The 17,164-nt window shown below is 38.3% G+C and overlaps 1 protein-coding gene across 3 annotated transcripts in view; it reads left to right on the forward strand.

The window, feature by feature from the left end:
* The first annotated feature begins 1,289 nt into the window (after positions 1–1,289).
* Positions 1,290–17,164, forward strand: part of AQR (aquarius intron-binding spliceosomal factor) — a 58,926-nt gene continuing 43,051 nt past the window's right edge. For all 3 annotated transcript variants that reach the window (XM_087746639.1, XM_087746640.1, XM_087746641.1), the window contains exons 1-12: positions 1,290–1,482; positions 2,353–2,409; positions 3,605–3,645; positions 4,655–4,690; positions 6,731–6,851; positions 8,164–8,304; positions 9,931–9,999; positions 10,561–10,661; positions 11,345–11,421; positions 12,681–12,745; positions 15,261–15,377; positions 16,312–16,425. In XM_087746639.1, the coding sequence (XP_087602765.1) occupies positions 1,399–1,482; positions 2,353–2,409; positions 3,605–3,645; positions 4,655–4,690; positions 6,731–6,851; positions 8,164–8,304; positions 9,931–9,999; positions 10,561–10,661; positions 11,345–11,421; positions 12,681–12,745; positions 15,261–15,377; positions 16,312–16,425 (1,023 nt within the window). In that variant the 5' untranslated portion in view covers positions 1,290–1,398. The remainder of the gene's footprint in view (positions 1,483–2,352; positions 2,410–3,604; positions 3,646–4,654; positions 4,691–6,730; positions 6,852–8,163; positions 8,305–9,930; positions 10,000–10,560; positions 10,662–11,344; positions 11,422–12,680; positions 12,746–15,260; positions 15,378–16,311; positions 16,426–17,164) is intronic.

The raw sequence follows: 17,164 nt of genomic DNA on the forward strand, positions 1-17,164 counted from the left end.
CCTTTCGGTGTGTGCATAGATTTCAATGAGGCTAAGCCAATCAGGAAGCTGCAACCTCTAGGTCAATTAAATTGAAGCATCTTAATTTGCTGAGTTTTATCACACTTTAAATGTCAAATGGGGTACCTTGGTTTAAGTGTATTTTAACTGCTTTGCATTCGCTTATTTTCATCAAATACAGATCTCTCCAAAGGCTCCAATCCCTAGACAAGACAGCGCGCAATCCTTGTTATTTACAGAATTTGTTATTGGTACTTTTGTAACTTTTTGATTTTACTAGTCTCTATAGAGAAAACTTAGATTTTCTGGATCTTTTAAAGCAAAGGCACGCAGTGGGCATTTTTATTTGATTGTAGCCATTGTCTGATCCTATTCAAGGTACTGTCATTACTTTTTCCATTCCCATTGTACATTCTAATTCAACTTCAAAAAGAATATTTAGTTTAACCTCTGCTTGAAGAAATGAAATGGAGATCACCTTGCTATCAAAACAAAGGAGGTCATATTCAGACAGACTTCAATGGTATCTGCCTGGATGTTTAAAGTACTCAAGTGGCAGGTGCTGGATAATGAGCACAGGAACAAAGCACTGTAACTTCTCTAGGGAGTCCGTTAATTTCCTCCTTAATTAATCTGTTTACCAAATAGAATAAGTTAATTGTGAGCCATTCCAAATCATTACCCAACTGCCGACTTCTGTGAGCGTGTAATTTTTCCCTCTTACCTCCCCTCCCCAGCTCCCCGTAGCGCAGGGACGCGTGTCGGACAGACCACCGACCTACGCTCACGTCTCGGTGGCGTCTGCTTGGTGTTAACAACAGTGGGTCTTTTCCACGTTAGATGGACAGAAACCTTTGCTCTAAATGATGAAGAAATAATAAAACAGCACCCTAGGTGTGTTTACAGAGCACCTGAAGGGCGGGTGTAGATGCAGCCAGGGGCGTGAGCTGCCTCCATCCCAGCCTTTCGCCTTTCACAGGCTGCTGCACAGCGCGTTGCGGTGCTCCTCGCAAAGGGCAGCTGCGCTGCTGGGGACGGCGGGGCCTCGCAGGCGGCCCGCCCCCGACGCTGGCCCCGGGACAGGCCCCGACGGCGGCGGCCGGGACGCGGCCCAGCCGCCCCTCACCGCCGGGGCGGGCAGGGGAGCGCCGGCACCGCCCCGCGCCCGCCGGCGGCAGTGCCAGGGAGGGCGCGGCAGGTGGCGCAGCCGCCGCCCCGCCCCTCCCCGCGGCCGCTCTACCGCTCCCCGCCCCGGAAGCGCTCCCCTCTCCGCTGCTCCTTACGCGGCGGTTACTTCCGCTCGGCCCCCGCTGCAGGCGGCGGTGCGCTGGGAGTGGCCCGCGCTGAGGGAGAGCGGCGCTGCCCGGCGTGCGCCCGGCGGCTGGGGCTGCTCTCGCCATGGCGGCCCCGGCGTCCTCGGCCCCGCCGAAGAAGATCGTGGCGCCCACCGTGTCGCAGATCAACGCGGAGTACGTGACCCAGGTAGGGCCGGCGCGGGAGCGGCCCGCGGGGTTCCCCGCGCCGCCTCTCCCGCGGCCGGAGCCAGGTGCGGGAAAGGCTTCGGCGGCGCCTCGGTGCTTAAATAGTCTTTGCGGTCCGTGGGTGTTAGGGAAAGGGTCGTCTTCTGTCGGAAGAGAGGAGAGATTTAACGCCTGTGTTGCATGTGAAAGAGTCTGTGCCCCTAGCGTTTTCAGACTAGTGAGATGTACAAGGGCAGCACTGCAAAATAAATCAAGTTTGCTATCGTACGTGAAAAGTTGCTGGCAGTTTCTTGCAGCTGACCATTTTAAGTGGTTTTATGCAAGCGTTCATTTTTTTTTGTGCTGGAAATGCTGCTTTCCTTTCTCTTCTACAGCATAAAGAAGTTTGAATAAAGTTGGTTTGGAAGCTTTTGCCGCCATAGCTGATGAGTTCTGGTGCAGTGATGGCTACAGCAAATACCCTTAAAATACTCCACTTTTATATGTAGCCTCTAGTTCTTTGTGAAGTTCCTCAATGGGAGCATAATCATTTGCAGTCTGGGGTTTGCAGTCCTAGAAAGATCATAGTATATTTTTTTGCTAGAAGTAACTTAAGGGAAAAAAAAATATTTATTGTATAGCAGTCTATGCATCTGAAATTTTTACAGAGAATGGCACCTCTGTTGGAAAAGGTTTAGGCATAAAACCTTAAACGGTTGGAAAGCATTGTAGTTGAAAAACATAATTTTGTTATCTCTAGTTATTGTAAGCTGGAATTAAGTAAGATATTAGTGAAATAAAGTTTGGGGATGGGATGCGTTATAAAGTTATTGTATCACTACAACTGAAAATGTATATGTTTAACCTTTTTTTTTATTTTTCCCCCATACAGTTGGCAAATAAATACTGGGCTCCACATGTGAAGAAGAAGTTGTCTTTTGATTCAAAGGTAAATACTTCTACTGGAATTTTGTTGGGATGCAAAAGAATGAGGATCAGCCCTTTTCTGATGTGCCAGCCTTCAATGGTGCTTATTTTATATAAGAGTATAGGAGGCTGCTTGGAAGGTCAACAGTTCTTTAGCACACTAATTATAAATTGTTTGTTATCTATTTGTAGTTTATAAATGTAGGTACTGTTATGAAGGTGTGCTATAGCAGTGCAGTTCTTTTGTATGCTATTTGTTCAGTTTATTTTGGCCAAGAGGTTGTGAGAGTAAAAGATTTTTGAGCATCTCCTTTGAGATTAAAAGATGTTTGAGGAGGGGCTACTCTTAGAAATCAGAGGAGGATGAAAGATGCAGGTATTACTGAACTCTATACTTCTTTCTAAAAGCTTCTTCAGAGAGTTTTGATCAGACAACTTTAGTGCTGTTCCGGTGGATATGTGTGTTCTGAATGTTTAAAATTTGTCCTGATGTGTTTGGTTTTGTACTCATTTTCTGTAATGTGGGGTTCTTAAATGTTAGGTTTCTTTCCTTCATGGGTATTTGGCTAAATCTGCCTTTCCAGCCCTAGTTTACTCACTCTTTTTGTAGTATTTGTGATAGTATTTATCTGTGATTGTTAGAACTAGGATGTACGTAAGCAGCTGAGTTGTATCACTGTGTCATGTGATGTCAAAGTGTGCCTATTTTAACAGATAGTGCAGATTCTTTCATTCCTGTTGGAAAAACCAGGTAAAAGTGTCTGGATTTGGTTAAATGTCAGTTAAAAGAAACAGTGACAAGAGATGACTGAGTTGATGCAGACTTGACCCTTGAAGACTGTTGTTTAAATTCAACAGTAAGCCAAAGATTAACAATAAAAAGGTTTGCATATCTGTTTGACTTTTGTATAAAAATCTCAGCGAGATGTAGGTTATTCCTTTAGAATAACTTGAATGAAGGTCCTATCAATTCTCTGTTACTGTGTGCTTTCTCCTAAGGCGATTCACTTTCTTTGTGAGAATGTATGTCTGTGAAGCTTTTGGACTCTTCAGAGCTGAGACCTAATTGTTGTGACGTTTTTAGATCAAATAGCAGTAAGCAGAGAGTAACTAATTCAGAATAACTTTGAGTGCATAAGATACCTTAATGCATTTTTAATCACTTTATGAAGTATATAAAATCCTTAACCCTTTTTTTTAAATATACTTTCCCATAGGTTGTTGAAGATGTATATACAAAAGAAATTGTCAGGTCAAAGTAAGTACACTATTCGCTTTCACTTATAGATAAGCATTCCAACATTATCTGTATTGAAGTGGTTTCTAATGTTTCATAGGGTATTTTAAAATGCATTAACATGTTGAAAGCAGATGAAAATGACTCAAGTGCATTTGAGTCATTTAATCATTATGGTATTTCAAAGTCTGAATGTGGCAAAAAGGAAGTTCATGAGCTCCTAATCCTTAAATGTGATGGTTGGACATAATATTGTTTAGTTCCTTGATCCGGTCATCTGTTGTGTTTTATGTTGTTTTTGTTGTGATGGTTATGGAAGGCTGGTCCCTTTGTTTGTCACTAAGGTATGCAAAGAAAAAAAATCAGTTGAGGAGTGTGCTGCCTCTTGGTTTTTTCTCTTTCCGTAATTATTGTTACCAGGTTTATAAAGGGCAAGTCTCATTTCAATGAATTGTAATGTTAGATGGGGGAGACAAAGAATTAAAGATAAACTGCATTCTGCAGTTGTGTGTACAGAAAAGAGTTGTAACCGTAGCTGTTTGGAGCTCTTCAGGGGAAGTTTGAGCTCTGGAGAGAATTCTGTGTATGATTCCTTTATGAAAATAATCTAAGAATTGCCATACAGGATCAGAGCAAGCTTCCATTTCCAGTCACTAAGAAGAGAGACCATTACAAACTGATTAAATATGTAGTCGTAGTTCTCCAGAAGACGCTCTCAGCTTCTAGCAGTTTGTCTTCAAGGCTGTTGGCAGCGGTGTCCTCATATTTAAAAGATCTAGCTGGATTTTTTTAAAGTGAAGTTGATTGCTTAGTGAACCTGCATGAACTTTAGCTTCCACGGTGTTACAGCAGTTGCTTCTGCATTCCAGTGGTTGCTCTTGCATGGAAATGGGGGGGCAGAAATAACTCCTAGATTTTTCTCCAGGTTTCATTATATAACAAACTAAGGGAAAATATAACCATTTTCCATGCAGCTAAGATGTTTATGGGAGGCTTTTCCTGTGTTAATTGATTACTTTTTCCTTTTTAGATTTGCTATTAGGAAGATAATGCTTCTTGAATTCAGGTAAGCTAATTGGAGTGAAATTTTATGTTATTTTTTTGTAGGAACCTGTAAAGATGAGAAGCAAATGCAGGGCAGTAAGTTTGTGTTGCAGCAATATCACTAACATTTTCTTCACTTGAAAAGAAACAGAAATCTGTTTAGAAGATTCTTACAGCTACTTCAGACTTTCCTGGAAAAACTTATAAAGCATGTCTAAAATGATGTAAAATAGATATTTGCAGTATTTACATATTTAGAAACACAATATTTAGTGTTCTGTTTGGCTCTGTTTTATCTCTCAAATCTTATGAGCAGATAGAATGAGATGGTTTTTGGTTGAGATAGATTCTTTGGTTGAAAAGGCTGAAATACATAAGTAGTACCACTAACTAGAAAAGTAGGACAAACTTCCCTCTGTTTCCTTCTCCTTTATTAGTAAAGGCGGAAGAGAAAATGTAAGCTACGGTTTGGGGTTTGACACTAACAAATGTCGTGCTGGTAGCGTGACTTCTGGAATTTGTATGCCAGCAATACCGTGAAGTTAGAGGTTTTTAGCCTTTCTGTGAACATGCTTAATGTTACCAGCCTGTAATGCAACTTTAGTACTTTCTGGTCTATAGCCCCATCTACTGCCATTTGTCCTGTAAGTCATTTTGTCTCTTTTTCTTCCCCCCATCTCCCCATTCATCTGTCAAACTCTCCTGTTTTCACACACATGAGATTTTCCTGTCCTGTCCTTCATTCTTGCTCACATACATTTATCCTCACTTGAGGGCATAATAGTAGTTTTACTAAAACGTGTTGAAGATTATTGGAATTCCTGGGTGAAATGAAGTACAGAGTTCTGTGGATTTTGTGGGGTTTTTCCCTTTCCTGTTGGCAGATCCAAGCTCTTGGGAAGCAGCATGTATTCCATTTTGTGTATGCCTATGAAGTTATCTCGGCTCCGTCTGAAGCTATGCATTCTGGCTGAGCTCCCAGGAGGCAGAAATGCCTGTCTGACCGTTACTGAGCCTTTTGCTCCTGCTTACATATGACTTCTCACTGCCTTTTTTCCCCACTGTCTCTGGTACTCGTCTTATGTGTAATTACTGAAGTAGCTTACTGTAAGACTTCAGAAAAGTACACTGTGGAAAAAAGTAAATGGGTAAAACTGAGTTGACTTACTTATGAGAGGCCAAATGAATGTTAGAGCTGACATTAAGAGAAAGGAATGAATGACCAGCTTGTTTAGGAAGAAACAAGACTCTCTGGCAGTTGTTAAAGCAGCACAATGTGTAAGTGCACTGTTGAATATGATGGATTTAGGGATTGCCTCCTCAGGAGCAACTGTCCTGCATAGTTTCAAGAGGAATTTAAAGGAGAGGGACAGTTTTTTTGTCCAAATAGCCTCTCATCTCTAAGATCTAATTTTAAGAGTTTCTTCTGTGAGAAATGTGCCATATTAATGAAGAAGAAATGCTTATTGCTGGGAAGCTGCTATTTTCTAGTGTTCAGTTATTTCTTTTTCACTTTCTTGAAAACACTTAATCACTTCCCTAATATTCAATGCTTTGTTTTGGTCACACTGAAATGTAATATTTTTATTGTTTTTATATGATTGCAGGCATAAAATGTCTCTAGGTGATTCCTGATTTTTTTATAAAAATGGGTATTTAATAATACAAATACGTTATACAGTAGTTGTCCTTTGCATCTTATGTTAGGCAATGCTGCATGTGACATTCTTTAGACAAGTGAAGTTTTTTCTTTTTGGAAAATCAACATGAATTCATGTTCTCACTTTGTATTGAGCTGTGGCTACTTGTTGCATTTGAAAACCCTGTGGTGAATGTGTCTTCCTGATAAGAAACTCACCTGTCTCTTGTAGCAGTTACCGAGTCTAAAAAGTTTTGCTGCAGTGACCTGGATGAGAGGTAACTTCAGGAACTACTCACAAACTACAAAGATGGCTTTAAGGAGGAGGAGGCAAAAAAACCCCTGTGGATAACTGCTCTTTCAGATGAGTGACAGATTATGTGGGTAGCAGCAACTAATGAAACATTCTTTGTCTCTTCACAGCCAGTACCTTGAAAATTATCTGTGGATTAATTATTCTCCAGAGGTGTCCAGTAAGGCATATTTAATGTCAATCTGCTGTATGGTGAATGAGAAGTTCAGAGAGAATGTCCCTGCGTGGGAGGTAACCAGTTTCAATTACGGCTAGAATTGAGTTTGATCTATAAGTTGCAGCTTTTGCGGTGTGCTCACTTACACTGATAGAAGGTAGCAAAGCTTGTAGTGTTAAAAGTAAACGGTACCTCAGCTGAAATGTCTCATGTGGTGTTTTAAAGTGTGTGTTCTTTTCGGAGAAAGCAATGGACGGATGAAAAATCACCCAATTCCTTCTGGTGCAGAAGTTCTTTGTTCTGCTGTGTGACGCCTTTACATCATCATCATCATTTGCTTTTTTTGGCACTTGACAAAAGTCTGGCAATTGCAGAGAAGTTCTTGCTCTGATACTGAAAGAAAAAAGGATTTTTATATCTGTGGATATAAGAAGGCACTACTGGAAGTCTAAGACTTTATCCAATAGTGTCTTGCTTAAAACCTGTGAATATGGTTTTGTAGCTTTCTTGTATGAAATTTTATACTAAGATAATCTCTTATTCTGCTTCTATGTGTACTTTTGTTTTGTAATAATAGGTTCAGAAATAGAGTATTTCTACAAACAGTCCAGTTTTCACACACCATCTCAACAACATGAGCCTACTTAGAAATTCTATGCAAGCGTTATTTCAGAAGCACACTTACTCTGATAATAGTGCCATTACTTCAGTGCTGGCAACGCACAAAGGATTAACAACGCGCACATATGATGTCTATGCCTTTTTTTGTTCTGGCATAGGTACCAGAAGCAAAACGACAGGTGCATGTTACTTTCCAAGCAGCTTAGTTAAATCTGTTATTTGGTACCTGGGTGCCCTTGTAAAGAAACCATTTTATCTTCACGATTATTCAGTTTGTCTTTTTCTGGCTGAGACAGTTGAATGGGAGTTCCACAACTGTAATTAATCTCTGGTGGTTTTTATCTGCTCACTTTTTGCAGATCACTAAACAGCTGCCGTAGTTTTTGCCAAAATCTACCAATTCTGTTCTAACCTGTGTCATTTTACAGTAATTCTGTGCAATCACCAGTTGAGCATTCCCAGAGCACAGTCCACTCCACTTGTGCTTCTTGTTCAGTTTGTCCTGTGCATCACCTGTGTTAGACCATGCAGAAGGCAGCAGTCCCACTAAGAGCGTGCCCATAGTGTCAGGATCCCTGCTCAGGAGGATATCATTAGTCTGTTTTGTTTGTGCTGCCTGGTCAGAATAAATAAAAAAGAGAAAAAAAAAATCCTTCCTTTCATAGAAATAAATGGATTTAAAGAACTTAAGGTATGTTATGTGAATGAAGATTGAAATGATTTGTATCAACCTGACTCAAAATCAACTTCCTCTTCTATTCCTAGACTTTCAAAAAAAAGCCAGAACACTTTCCCTTCTTTTTCAAATGCATATTGGAAGCGTCACTGGTTGAAAATGACAGTGAATACTCTCTGCATGAACAGACAGTCCTGCTGCTTTTCCTTGATCACTGCTTCAATAGTTTGGTATGTTAAAAGTAACTAATACTTCCAGTGTGTTTATGCTGTTCTGTGTTAATAGGAGTTTAGTTTCTTCTTAAAAGACAGATGAAGCAAAATTCCCATTTAAGGAAGAAGACTGTACTAGAGGGCTTTTACCCCTCTTTTTGACTCTTGCTTTATCTCTCTCATCACATTTGCTTTTCTCTGACACAAGGTCACAAGAGAGACTTGAAATTGGAGGATTGGCACTTACTACAATTTAAAGGCATATATTCAAACTCATATTTGAAATGGTGCTTAAATCTGTATTTATATTTTGAAAGGTGCTTTTCACTTAGAAGAAGATTACTTACTACTCTGCTCTTTTTAGTTTGACTGGGAAATTGCACAAAATTATTTCTGTTAACTATTGAGAAAGACAGTAATTTTTTCACTTTTGAAACCAGGTTTAGATAATATTTCTATCTGCGCTTCTCTTGAGTTAGTTTTAAGAAAGCATTGGACCAAGTTGTGTTCTCAATCTATAGTAGAAACACAGTTACAGATCCTAATTACCAAGTGTGGAGAATAATTTACAATAATCTCTTGTATAAAACAGTATTCTACCTCTTTTGCTACTGGGTTTTTCTTTACTTATGTTGCACACAGGATGTATCAGTCAAAATCAGGGTCTGCACAAATAAAGAACAAAATTCTTTCACAGACAAAACAATTTAGAAAGTGTATGATTTGATTTTGGAGTTAGGAATGATTATGGGAGCCAGTAATCATCCTGAACCATATGTGTATAGTTTATTGAGGTAGTGTTTTTCTGTAGTGGCCGTGGTACAACGAGTCTTTGTTTTAAAGAATGGTTTGGTAGTGACTGTATGGAATCCTGCTTGCAGAGCATGTTTCTCATACAACATGATGTGGAAGCCAGTAGAAAAGTGCTTGTAAAAGCATACTGCTGTTAGAAGCTGCACTTCCTTGTCAGATGCAGAACAGGATAGTCACAGTAGTGTTTTAAGTAAGGAGCACTGAAGTGTGAAGTTTCAGAAAGCTGAGAATGGAGTATTTGTCCATGAAGACATATTCAAGATGTTAATGGAAGTTTTTCTGTAGTTTAGGAAAGAAAGAAAACCTTGTGGATCCAGATAACAGGCAGAGTTGGAGAGAGAACATTTGAAACAACAGTTGAAGTTACATGAATTATAGAGAAAATTAGTTATTTCAGATAATGGAAAGAGTGTAGATGAAGTGGGAAAAACTTGATAAATTAGGGGCCTCAGGAGAGAAAGAATGGAGTAAAAACGAACAGAGAATGCACAGTAAGAAAATTCAGTTCAAGAACGAGAAATGAGTGAAGAAGGAACATTAGTTCTCATCAGCTTCTATGTTAAAAATACTTACATGGATGGGACCCCTGCTGGAGTATTAAGAACTGACAGAATCCATGAAAAGAACCTAAAATTTGAAAGTCATCAACACTTGTAAGTGTTACTGGGTAGGGCTATCATGCAGCTTCCTGTTAGGAAATTGTGAAGTCTAATAAAACAACATATATATTTTTGTCAGATGGTAATGTACGTTGACATATGTTGTAAGACAGGCACATCAGAAAACATAGGAATTTTAAAAAAATATTTTCTGTTTGTAACTTTCTAACAGGAAGTGGATTTGATCAGAGGTCAGGTGCAGCAGCTCATTTCCTTACCAATGTGGATGGCTCTACAACCGGTAAGCATAACACTGTGAACTGGCAAAGCAATCTTCTAGGCATTATCCAAGTCCTGTAAAGTGAATTTTCATGGAATACTGTTATGGAAGTCTAATATTTAAAGCTGCCTGCGTTGCTATAGAATTATATTTTTATGTGCTTGGTAAAATTCTCTTTATTGTTTGTTGCAAATTTCCATGTAATTATAATTATTAATTAATTCAGTAATTTTTCATAAAACTTACCTTTGTTGCTTATAGCTTCTTCAAGTTATAATTTGTAGACAAAGCCATGAGATCATAGAATCATAGAATAGCAGGTTGGAAGGGACCTCAAGGATCATGTGATCCAACCTTTCTCATCACATGGACTGGGGAATGGAGCTGACATCTAGCCATGGCGAGACTCTCTCTAGCAGTATTACATTCTTATTTTACAGTGATACTTACTGAGATTAGTCCGAGACAGCTATTTATTTCAGTTTGTTATGTATTTTTTCTTTTTTAATAAGACTGGATTGTAGTTTTATCTCTCATCAAAACAAGGATTCTTGTTGACTGAATAACATCTTAACATTTCAGAAACGGCTGGAACAAGAGCTGAAAAGGACACCAAAACTAAGAAAATTCTGGAATCTAATTAAGAAAAATGATGAGAAAATGGATGAGGAGGCAAGAATGCGGTATGTTACAGAAACTTTTTTTCCTGTTAAATCCAAAGCGCTTAATGCATTCATTGTGTTTCAGCTAAAATAAATGGTTTCAATAAAAAAATGCGGCTTTTAAAAAAACTGTGAAGGTGGCAAATAAGGATTGATCATATGTGGTATCCTGGAAACTGTTTTGTTTTCCAGTAGTCTTTATGCAAAATACTGTTAAGAACTCTAATATTTTATTTCATCGGTGAATTTGTGATACCAAATCTTAGAGCTATAGGATGAAAGCCATAAGAGAATATTCATGTAGTTACTTGTATTTTTTTCATGACCTTTAGCAAATGTTTAGTTCTTAAGCAAATAGCTTATGCAAGTATTTGAATAAATTTGTGTGTAACTCACCAAAGTTAAATGTTCCAATATTTTTGTGTTGCAATGTGGTAAGGTGTAGGTGGTGACATACTCCTTTTTGACTCAGTAGAAGCATGGGTTGTTAATCAGTTCTGTGCCTAAAATTGTAGACTCTGCTAATCTGTCTGCGTGAGTGCAGAGAGAAAAGTTACCATCTAAACAGTTCAGGTGTGTTTCAAAGCAACCTGCTACCATTATATAAATCTTAAAGCAGCTGACTTTGTATTAGTGAAAAATACGACGTACTTCTCATCTGCATTTCAGGAGTATTAATGCTTTTGTCATATCTCTGATTTTAGAGCATATCAAGAGAGGAGATTTCTTTCACAGCTCATTCAGAAATTCATTTCTGTGCTAAAATCAATACCTGTCTCAGGTAACCGTGGTTCTTATGTTACTTTGTTATCTGGTAATCTGTCTTAAATTGTCTGTTGCTGAAGCAACTACTCCTTAGAATACCAACCTGAGGTTGGAGACCTTATCTGGATGGGGTTTTAGTGAAATCCATGCCTGTCTGTGTGGATTTCATGTCAAAATTAGTATTCAAATCTGTATATGCTTTAAAAATGAAATAGCAGAAAGCTACTTTTAAACCTCTTCTCCTTCTGTTCAATATGGACTTAATAAAAAAAATATTTCTGGGTACTGATAGTCTTTATTGTGTGCTTACAACCTTCTTACAGCTTTAAAGCATTTCATACATACTTAGATGCCTTGTTAAACAGGTGGTATAAATGCATATCATAAGGCTCTATTCTGTCAGTACTGTTGACTTATGGTAAGAACAAAAGCCTAAGTGATGTGAAATTCTGTAAGATTTTGATTTATAAGTCATTGTGACAAGCAAAATTATATGCTTGCCTGTTTTAGAAAGGAAAAGTGTTTGTACAGGAAGGTGTTAGCCTTTTGACAAAAGAGGCTTATTATGCTCTAAGTACAGCACAATTTGGGTAGAAATCACTTCCCAGAGTTCTGCTTTTGCTCTTAAACTCTTGGCAAACTTCAGCTCTTAACTGAGCCGTAAGGGGAAATTCTGTGTATTGTGGCTTCCTCAGAAAGGATACCTGTCCCCTCTGTTTTCCCAATTATGCAAGACCTGTTTTAGGAAGATTTACGTTAACACTTCTTTGGAGGCTTTAGGAAGTAGATATTCATTAAATCAGAGTTAGTGTTATGTTTTGACATGATTCTAAAGGCTCCTTAATAGTCACCACTGAGTGCCTTTGAGTATTGTCAAGGCCTTTTGCACACACCTTGATTGCAGTTTTTAAATAGGTATTTTTGAGTACCCAGAGTTAAAAGTTCTTAAGCAGCTTAGCAGGCCACTGGTATCTTGTGGAAGTGTGCATTTTTGTATGTCACGTTGGTTTGTTTTTTTTTTGGAGTGAATAAAATAACTCCTGAAACTCTGGTTCCATTACTTTCTTATATCCAAAAATTTTCTGGTTTGCAATGAAAAAGAATTGTTTCAGAAAAAGAGAAGAATGTGCTAGTTAACTTTTTAATCTTGTTAAAAGCTAATATATTAGTAGCATTTATTACATTTTTAAAGAATAGTTCAACTTTTTCAAGTACAGATATATTGTGGTGTGGCTCAATTGCAAAAAAAAAATTTTTTTTTTTTTTTTTAACTAGGTCCTATTTCTATGGACAAAGTTCATTATTGTGAGAGATTCATTGAACTCATGCTAGATCTTGAGGTAAGTTATTAAATTGTTTCATCCTGTTTCCAGGAGTACTTTTCTAGGTTTTAAATGCATAAAGTCATTATTACGGCCTTATTCCAATTAGCAGGTGGTTATGTCACAGTTGTGCACGTGGTTGCTTAATAGTGGTTTTCCATCTGTGTCCTGGTTTTGCCTGGGATAGAGTTAATTTTCTTTCTAGTAGCTGGTATAGTGCTGTGTTTTGGATTTAGGATGAGAATAATGTTGATAACACAGGGATGTTTTAGTTACTGCTGAGCAGTGCTTACACAGAGTCAAGGCCTTTTCTGCTTCTCACACTGCCCCACCAGCGAGTAGGCTGGGGGTGCACAAGAAGCTGGGAGGGGGCACAGCCGGGACAGCTGATCCTGACTGACCAAAGGGATATTCCACACCATATGATGTCATGCTCAGGATATAAACTAGGGGAAAGCTGGCTGGGGGTCCGCTACTCAGGAACTGGCTGGACATTGGTCAGCAGGTGATGAGCAATTGCATTGTGCATCACTTGTTTTGTATATTCTTTTATTATTATTATTATTATTATTATTATTTATTATTTTCCCTTTCTTTTCTGTCCTATTACATTGTCTTTATCTCAACCCATGAGTCTTACCTTCCCCCCACCCCGATTGTCTCCCCCATCCCTGTGCAGGGCAGTGAGCGAACGGCTGTGTGGTGTTTAGCTGCCTGCAGATTAAACCACAACAATCTGTAAATAGGAGGTTGTAGCAATACATCCACCTTGGGAACTGACGAGTAGTAATGTTTATAAGCCAGATGAACTGTCAGAGAAAGCTAGGATCCTAAATTGCTCAGTGAAGACTTTGTTAATTGGAGTACTGGTAATAATTCTGGCAATTGATGAAAATGTGTGACACTTTAATCCGCTAGGCATAACCTGGTATTCTTCCCAGTGCATAATAGGTCACTTAAAGTATCTTTTGTGTTGTAGGGTGTAATTCCAGAAAGTGTCAGTAGTTCTGAAATGCAAACTATTTCTATTTGACCAGAATTCATTATTTAGAAGTAACAGATCTGGTGATCTACGTTTGTTACAGAATAATAGGAGGCCAAGCGAGGTTTTTGGAACAACTTTAAGTTTCAAGGTACCAGAATTAAAAATAAAAGACATTAACTTTACAATTTCTTACGGGTAGCAATTTATTTAAAATAACTTCAGCTTTAGAACACATTCCGAAATAAGACAGAGCTTTCTGAAACAGTAAGCACAGGGAACTTTAAAATGGCTTGATTTTGAACTCATACAGGCTGACTGCCCTTTGCTAGATCACTTAAATAGCCTGTACTTGTGGTTGCAATAGAATGAATTCTTTTAATTAGAGCTTGTTGTCTTATGGATATAATATTCTCTCATAAGAAAAAATATGTATTTGAAGTTAAACTTAAGTCTGGCTGTTAGCCAGAATGCTTAGAGGTAGTATATTTAATATTGGTTCTCGCTACGTATTACAGGAAAGTTAGAATTCAGACAGTTTATGAAGCCTGTTTAAATGACTGGAATAAGCAAATGAGAAATTAGCTGTAGATCCAAGTCTTTTTGCCTTGGTAGCATGTACTGTGTTAATGGGCTCTTTTAACCTATGTCGAGGCCTTTTTCAGAATATTTTTTTTCATATTACAGTATATAGACTGCCATCAAAATTCGGTGATTTGATAATTTGAAAGGAATGACTCCATGGAAAGTTCTTATGGTTTTCTGAGCTTGTTTTTTGTAATTATTGTGCAGAGCAATTAACATTTTTCTACTACAGGTTCTTTTATTTTCTTAGTCTTAGTTCTAAACACCATGTTGATGCTTTTTGGCTTTCTAAATACAGTCTGTAGATTCCATCGAGAACAACTCATTTTTCTCTTGAATTGTTGAGGCGTACTACTGTATGCTGTTCAACAGTTGCTACGTGTAGCAGCTTAAGTTATTTACATTGAGAAGAAATTATCTGTTTTGTTTACAAAAAGCTTTTGTAGGTTTTTAATTAAGATTTGAAAAATCCTTAGATCTAATTTGAGTATCTTACAAAGAAGATACCATACCATATTTAGAAGAAACACAGTTTGCAGTCTTGAGAATGACAACGTTAAAATTAATGAAATTAGTATAGAAAACAAACATTTAAAACAATGTTGCAGCAGTTTGACATATCTTTTGTAGCACACAGTCATTATATAGATACTTACTAGTAGAACAATTGCTTTATTTAATTTACTTTTATTACTAGCGCATTGCAATCTCACTAATGGCAAGTTTGTGCTGTGCTCCCAGTCCTATAAAAGGCTGTGTTCATAGCAGCCTACCTGCATAAAACCAGTGTCTTGGCATAAATAAATGCTGCTTTAATATGAGAACCTCTTTTGGGGTATTAGATATGTAAATAACTGTGCAGTGATCTATCTTGATATGCCTTCTCGAAATGGAAAATTGTGAAGAAACCAGGATTTCTAACATTTTGAAGAATTGCTTGTACTAATGTGAGGTGGTTTACCACAGGCTTTGCTTCCCACACGGCGCTGGTTTAATACAGTGTTGGATGACTCCCATCTTGTTGTTCACTGTTACCTGTCCAGTCTTGCTAAAAGAGAGAAGGAGGGTCATCTCTTCAGCCAGGTGAGATAAAGTTGTTGAAAATAACTTTTTCATTCTGATACAGGTCTGAATACTGCAATTGTTCTGTTTTATATTTGTTTGAGAGAGGTTTTTCTGATGGATGCAAACTACATGTTTATTTAAATCCTTCAGACAATAATTCTTTCTTACCTGTACCTATGTGTGTGACTGCTCTTACGTTTCTGGCTCTGTTTTTGAACAGTTCTTAAAAGTACAACCTAGAAAACAGTGAAGCTTCTGGCATGCTTTACCCCGTGTATAGCAGAAGTTGTCACTAATGCATTCTTCTGTGCTTCTGTTTTTCACTACTGTCCTTCAGTTTACCCAGTCATAGACAGTATATTGGTTTTTATGGCAGGATCTGAAAATTGCTCCCCTTTCCTGCATCTCAGCTGCTTTTCCTGCTGCTTGCTGTCCCCCGTCCCTGGCATTTGTTCAGTTTCTCTGAGGGTCAGTATTAATGGAACACAAAGCCAGCAGCACATCTGAATAATTTTCTTCTTCTGAGTTAAATAATCTCATTGAAAGGTAGGATGAATTCCAGAGCTGGCATCAGAGAGGGCACGAGGGAGCCAGACCTCTCCCTTTTGGTAGCAGCAAGCCGTAAGTTGGGTTCAGTGTCTCAGTGAACCTCTGGCTAGGTCAGCTTAGTGCAATTCATTGCAGTTTGAAGTCCTGGTATGTAAAAGAAACCGCATTGGTTGTGGGCTCTGCTGTAATTTCTGTGGCTTGTAGATGAGATACCTAAACAAAAGTATTTTGTGCATGAGCCAAGTACAAAATTTAGATACCAGTCCTTAGTCCATTTCTTCAAGATCTTTGAGGAGCTCTTGTTTGTGCCTGGTGCCCAAATTTGTCCTCTTAAACTGTGTTTTTGCTTGTGGTAGGATGTCTCTTATTGTTAATCCACTAATTTATATGGATGATGTCTCAGCTTTTAGATATGCTTAAATTCTACACTGGCTTTGAAATCAACGATCAGACTGGGAATGCTTTGACAGAGAATGAGATGACAACAATCCACTATGACAGAATTACTTCTTTACAGGTAGGCAGATGGTAAAGTGCTTACAGGAGGGAAAGGATATGGTTCTGTTGTTTCAGTCTAACTTCCTTCTGGAATAGGCATTAAATTATTTCCAAAGCAAGCCCCTTATTTTTCCTGTTGAGTTACAGGAATAGTTTTAACTTGAATTTCTATACTTTATTGAAGACACTAACAATTCAATGCTATCTATGTGACTATGACTAAATAATATGCCATAGCAAAACACCACCACTTTTAATGTGATATTGTCGAGATGAACTGCTTCCATTAAAAATCTATTCAGAAGGGAAAATCAAGTGCTATAGGAACTTAAGATTATGCAGTAGGTGGCACCATTTCTTCAAGAGCAGTACACACATATGGTAGCACTAGGGGTCCCTTGTACATAAGAGACAAAATAAAAGTTCACTTTACTTGTAGTCATATAAAGATAGTTACACCTTTTAGAATTTTTCCCATCAGCTTTAACAAAAAAATTCAAGGAAGCATGGTTAAATTACACTTGTTCCTTGTTTTTCTTAGTTGTCTGCAAGGCTACATGTCTGCCCCTTTATGTTTTAGTTTAATGACAGAACAAATGCTGATAGGAGGGGTATAAAAAAGAGACTGTGTTGGAAGCACAGGAGTAACAAATAGGTGGTGCTAACTAAGAAAAACGGAGATTTCACCTGGTTCTTATTTCTATCCTGGTAGTGTCCCCAGGATGATACATGTTATGAATTAGAAGAAGCTATGCTTT

Source organism: Nipponia nippon, unplaced genomic scaffold (assembly GCF_047370975.1).
Source record: "Nipponia nippon isolate SJK-2023a ecotype South Korea unplaced genomic scaffold, ASM4737097v1 scaffold_10, whole genome shotgun sequence".
In the NCBI taxonomy this organism is placed as follows: Eukaryota; Metazoa; Chordata; class Aves; order Pelecaniformes; family Threskiornithidae; genus Nipponia; species Nipponia nippon.